Raw genomic sequence first — 6,162 nt, 5'->3', positions numbered from 1 at the left:
ATGGATCAATGTAAGAAAAAAGGGAAATAAATGCACAATATATAATCAATCACTTTGCATTCACCTAGAGAAAATTTGAGATATATCATGGATTCATTTTAGAGTTTTGCGCATTTACCTAGAGAAAATGTGAGATAAATCATGGGTTCATGTTACACTGTTTTTTGAAGATGCACGTTGATCTACATCACTAGTGCAGACACAAATTCAATGGGGATTACGAAATCCATATAAAACAAAAATAACCCTTACCACTAGATCCATTGGATTGACAACCTTCTGTAGCAGCTTTGCTCTCGCAATTTTAAACCTGCAGTTTTAAAATCTCTCAAGGAAATTTTCTGGTGAGAAACTAGAGGAGCAAGTACTCATCAACCCAAGCAAAATATTAGGTGATCAAGTGGATGATGAAGTACGTGTAAGCTTCTATTATCTAGTTGATCAAGTTAGCCATGCAACTAAAAATCTAAAGACTTAAAGGCCTAGACAAATAAACTTCCACGTTAAACGGTAAAGAAACCCTCGCTTCTTATTGGCCGAAATAGGTCCTTTTTGAGTTTTGTGAAACGAGCGTTTTGGTGAGGACACTTGGCAACATATGGTTGGTTTAAAAAGAATAGGAAAAAGATTAAAAAAAGGAAACCAAATTCAATATCTAGATGAGGACACTTGGCAAGGTATGATTGGTTTAAAAAATTACAAACTTAAAAGGAAAAACCTAACTTACCGTGTTTGGAATTTTATGGAAGTCCGAATTCAATTTGGAAATCGGGTAACGACTATATTAGAACTCTTTTTTTTCCGAATTAATATATAAAGGGAAAAGAATTCACATACTTTCTACAAAAATAAAAGGAAAAAAAAAGAATTAGGACTCTATTTTCCAAATTAATATATAAAGGGAAAAATCCACATATTTCCTGCAAAAATAAAAGGAAAAAATAAATAAACTCTGCACATATTCTCTACCTATTTAATGTATTTTCCCAGACACACCAAATCAAAATTTCATCACCACGGGCGGGGGAAGCTCCGCACACACCAAATCAAAAATGCATTGCCACGGGGCGGGGGAATCCCCACACACACCAAATCAAAAATACATCGCCACGGGGCGCGGTAAAGCCCCGTGCACATCAAATCAAAAATGCATCACCGCGGGACGGGACGAAGCCCAACGCACACCAGATCAAAAATACATTGCCACGGGGCGGGGCAGGGCGAAATCCCGCGCACACCAAATCAAAAACATTATCACGGGGCGGGGCGGGGCGAAGCCGCGCGCACACTCGCGCACCAAGTTAAAAGAAAAAATAAATAAAATATGCACACGTTCTCCACCAATTTAATGTACCAAATCAAAAATACATCGGCATGGGGCGAGGGAAGCCCAGCGCACACTAATTTAAAAAAAAAAATGTCCCCGTAGCACGGGCACAAATCTAGTACCTTTTAAACTCGGCAATTAATTAATTAGGGAAGTCTCATCGATGAAGGCATGAAGCTATAGCTAACTCCCAAGGCATCAAAAATAGTTTCAAAACTACTAGCCCACCACATGGAATATCAAACTCCAGAGAAAACACCAGCAATTCGTAAAAATGACTCCAGTCACAAGGGTCCGGTAATTCCCCTGAAATTTGGTAACGTCATAAAGGCCTCGGATAGTTGGAGTCTATGAGATATTTTGGGAGACAATGACACAGAGTTTTAGTAGGAAAACTCTAGCTGACCATCTCCGCAGACTTTGTGCCTATATTTAGCATGCATGCACGCATCCTTCACAGGGGTGACCAATGGCTATCACATGGGTGTTCAGGACCCATGTTGACCAACGGCAATCACATGGCCTATTTGTTGTAGGCGGTAGCTAGAATGATATTAAAGGGCAACTAACTGTTTGCAACTGACACCTCAACAGTTTCGAGTTTTGAGACCCAGAGCTAAAGTTTGCCCTCTCCCGTTGGATTATAGCATAAAGTTAAGCAGCAGCCCCCACAGAGTCTATTAACGCAGCTGCTTAATTTCCTTGCAGAAGTGAAAGGAACGGAAAGCTAACTTTTCGTTTGAGATGGTATCTCTTGGTCGGGACTATTCCATTAAGACCCAAAGGCCTGAACTAGAACAGTTGTCCATACTTGACAACTAATGCCTAAACTTAGGCCTGTCAATATATGTCCGATATCCGGAATCCGTTTCCGATTATTCGAGATCCTATAGGATTTTATCCGTTTTATCGGATATCGGATAAAAAAAATTATCGGATATTTCTTCCTTAACCTATCTATATCGGATTAGGCTATATCCGTTTGGTTAACATCCGATATCCGATAGAATTAGGGGTATAATTGTAATTTCATATGTTAATCGATTATCACCTGGATTGAGTGGATTCAGTTGAGAACCGAGTCATTTTTTTCGTTTTCTTTTTTTCCTTCTCTTCTCTTCTCAGTTCTCAATCGATCACTCTCTGTCTCTCCCGATCAATCACTCACTCAGTTGCTTTGCTTATCAATCAGACAATCACTCACCCGCTCAATCAGGTACTTCTATTTCCATATTCGATTTTTGTGTTCGATTTTCATGAAATTAGGGATTTGTGGTTTCTGTCTTGCAAAAAAAATTAGGGTATGATGAAATTAGAGAAAGATTTGAGATGGGTTTATTCTTAAATAAGAATATGAGGCCTAACAATCTGAGATTATGAAAGTTTATGAAAGTTTTATGGAAATAGGGAAACTGATGAATATCTTTTGATGTGAGCTTTCTTCTAATTTTTGGTTTTTGAATTTTAGATGTTGGATGGATATAGGGTTTTTACTTTTTAGTAGTTTAGATCGATTATTGTATGATTTTCCCTTCTTTTTTTTTGAATTGAGAAAAGTGAATTAGGGGTTCAGCAAATGCATCATAGAGATTTTTAGAATAATTAGGGGAATGTGATTATGTGACCACTGTTCTTGAAAATGATTTGGTAATGTTGTATCATACACATGATAGTATTGGATGAACTAGGGACTGGGGAACAAAGACTAAGCTTTCAGTGTCTTTTCTTTAAGCTGGTATTATTAGTGCTCTGTAGCATTGATGCTTGAGAGTTTCATGTGTCTTAGTTTCCCTCTTTGTATGATTCCTGCTCAAATTAAATTAGTGAAACTGGATACAGAAATCTAGCTTAGTAGCTTTTACTTCTAGTTAGCTATAGTGAAAATATGTTTTGTAACTTACTGTTTTATTTCTTGTGTCCTTCCACTGCCTTCTAGCTTATGATACAATATCCTTCTCACCCTATGGGCATCTACATTTCAATACAGGAAATTGCAAAAATGTTTAAAAAACCAGCCAAGGGAAAGACAGTTGCAACCTCAAAGTCAACCCCTTTGCCTCAAACTACATCAAATGCTATCATTTCCAGGGATGGTTCACAATCACAAAGTGTTCAAGCTTCAGCAATTGGCTCAACAGAACCAGAAGAAAACCCAACTGATGATAACATCAACATGCCAAGCTCTCATACAGGTGGCTCAGGTGATGAAGATAGAGAAGATGGTGAGGATCCACTGATAACTGCTCTGAAGAAAAAGCTTAGATCAACAAGGTCACCAGTGTGGGATGAATTTGAAAGGGACTGTAAAGTAAGATACAACAGTAAAAAGAATGCGAGGGAAGCTGTTGTACTAGGTACATGCCATCATTGCAAGAAGATAGTTGATGCTGGTAGTCTCAGTGGTACTACAAGGTTGTCTAATCATCTAAAGATTTGCCGAGACAGACCACAGAACAAGGCTGGACAACAACAGATTGCTACTTCACTGAAAACAGCAGGTAACAAAGCTTTAAAACTAGCTAATTGGAAGTATGATCCTGCTATTTCTAGGGAATACATGATTAAAATGATTGCTAAGCATGATTACCCTCTGAACATGGCTCAACATTTTTACTTTAGAATGTATTGCAAGTCTTTGAACCCTGCTGCTAAGATCATGAGTAGAAACACAACTAGAAGTGATTTGATGAAGTTTTTTCATGAACAAAAACAAGAATTACAGTTAGTATTTGATAAGTTGACTTCTAGATGTAGTCTTACAACTGATATGTGGACTGCTAAGCATACTAAAGATGGGTATTGTTGTGTGACATGCCACTACATAGATGATGAATGGAATTTGGTTAAGAAAACATTAGCTTATATTGTAGTGCCATCACCACACACAGGAGATGTTCTCACAGAATGTATCAAAACTTGTACTCTTGAATGGAACATAGATAGGAAATTCCTTGCTTTAACTGCTGATAATGCTCCTGCCAATGGTGTTATGATGAGAAACTTGATTTCGTGGCTAAAGAGTAAGAATTGTCTAGTTCTTGATGGGGAATTGTTTCACATGAGGTGTGCCAACCACATTCTTCATTTGGTTGTCCTAGATGGTATGAAAGTTGCTGCTAAGTTTGTGCAATCAATTAGAGATTGTGTTAAGTATGTTAAAGCTTCACAAGCTAGGAAAGAGAGGTTTGAATTGGCTATGTCACAGGTTAGGTTGTCTGGAAAGGCAGTTAGTCTAGACGTGGACACTCGATGGAACTCAGTTTTTGTTATGCTTAAGAATGCAATCGGGGTGAGAAAAGGGTTTGAAAGATTAGCTGTCCTTGATCATGAATTCGTCTGTATACCAAGTGAAGATGAGTGGGAACAAGGGGTAGTTATTTGTAGGTGTTTAGAGGTGTTTAATGATGTTTCTACCAGGTTTGCAGGGATGAAGTATCCAACTGCGAATCTGTACTATAATGGGGTCTATGAAGTTCACAAGTGCATCAAACAATGGGAAGGAAGTGATTATGAGTATATCAGACAAATGGGGTTGAAGATGAGAGAGAAGTTCGATGCGTATTGGCTCGAAAGTAATTTGGTTATGGGCATCGGTGTTGTGTTAGATCCTAGATACAAGGCAAGATGGGTAGAGTTTCGTTATAAGAAGTTGTATGGAACTGGCTATGCAGTTGAGTATAACAAATTCAAAGAACAATTGACATCTCTTTTCAATGCGTATGATTCACAAAACTCAAATGCAGATGAACACTATTTTGGTGGCCGCAGCTCTGTCTCTAGCTCAAGTGTGATGGATTCAGACAATCCAGATGAATTATGTGATCCTGAATATGTTGAGTTTATGATGGAGAACATTGACTTTGAGGTGCAGAAATCTGAGTTGGACAAGTATTTAGAAGAACCAATGCTTATCAAAGGCTCACCAAAAGATGAGTATTTATTTGAAATCTTGAGTTGGTGGAAGCTAAATGCACCTAAGTACCCAACTCTTGCAAAGATGGCAAGAGATGTCTTGGCTATCCCAGTCACCAGTGTGGCATCCGAATCAATGTTCAGTGCAGGTGGTAGAGTGCTTACAACACACAGAGCTTCATTAGATCCAGAGGTTGTTGAAGCATTGTTATGCTTAAGCGATTGGTTGCCAGATTTCATTTGTGATGAAGGTAAACATTTTTTTCTTCTTAAACTCAGTGCATAGTTCCTATTATTACTACTTAGACAATTGTTGTGTATCTTATTCTATCTGAATGTTGACTTGTTAATTGTTATAATGCAGATATGGAAATTTTGGAAACCGAAGACGAATGAAGACAAGAGAGACCCTGTTTGAATATCTGTTAAGTTTTTACTTTCTTTAGCATTTGCTTGTGCTTCTTTTCATGTATGTGTCATGTGTGTGAGTAAGAGACTTACATTCAGATGAAGACAATTCAGATGCCATCTTATGAGTATTGTTTCCAAGTTTTATGTATGACAGTATGAGAATAATTTCACCTTTACAGATTTTTTTGTTACTAACGGATATTATCGGATAAATATCCGTTATCCGATAGCTTAACCTATCGGATATCGATATCTGATTTTGATATCCTATAGGATATTCTCGGATATCGAATATCCGATAGTTCTTAACCTGTCGGATATCGGATATCCAGATATCCGACGGATATTCTTCCATTGACAGCCCTACCTAAACTTAATTATACGTACTTTTACAAACCTCTCTCCTAAAGTTGCATTTACTGCACACTGTGGATCTTTACTTATCCCTTCCATACCTTTAATTTTTATAATTTTATCTCCTTTGTACCTTCAATTTTGGTTCCAGTCTAATG

The 6,162-nt window shown here is 37.8% G+C and overlaps 1 protein-coding gene across 1 annotated transcript; it reads left to right on the top strand.

Annotated features, from left to right (window-relative positions):
- Nucleotides 1–3,453: 3,453 nt before the first annotated feature.
- LOC113342908 lies at nucleotides 3,454–5,703 on the top strand. Its single transcript, XM_026587284.1, has 3 exons — nucleotides 3,454–3,825; nucleotides 5,389–5,490; nucleotides 5,604–5,703. Exons 1-3 carry the CDS (start codon nucleotides 3,501–3,503, stop codon nucleotides 5,633–5,635), a joined length of 459 nt encoding a protein of 152 aa, XP_026443069.1. The 5' UTR covers nucleotides 3,454–3,500; the 3' UTR covers nucleotides 5,636–5,703.
- Nucleotides 5,704–6,162: the final 459 nt, after the last annotated feature.

Source organism: Papaver somniferum, unplaced genomic scaffold (assembly GCF_003573695.1).
Source record: "Papaver somniferum cultivar HN1 unplaced genomic scaffold, ASM357369v1 unplaced-scaffold_5, whole genome shotgun sequence".
In the NCBI taxonomy this organism is placed as follows: domain Eukaryota; kingdom Viridiplantae; phylum Streptophyta; class Magnoliopsida; order Ranunculales; family Papaveraceae; genus Papaver; species Papaver somniferum.
The sequence above is the reverse complement of the archived record's forward strand: the minus strand, read 5'-3'. Positions and strand labels throughout refer to the sequence as shown.

Coding starts and splice junctions, on each gene's coding strand:
- LOC113342908 (XM_026587284.1), top strand. CDS start 3,501: ATGCCAAGCTCTCATACAGGTGGCTCAGGTGATGAAGATAGAGAAGAT. Junction 3,826..5,388: donor TACTTCACTGAAAACAGCAG/GTAACAAAGCTT, acceptor TGTTCAGTGCAG/GTGGTAGAGTGCTTACAACA. Junction 5,491..5,603: donor AGATTTCATTTGTGATGAAG/GTAAACATTTTT, acceptor GTTATAATGCAG/ATATGGAAATTTTGGAAACC.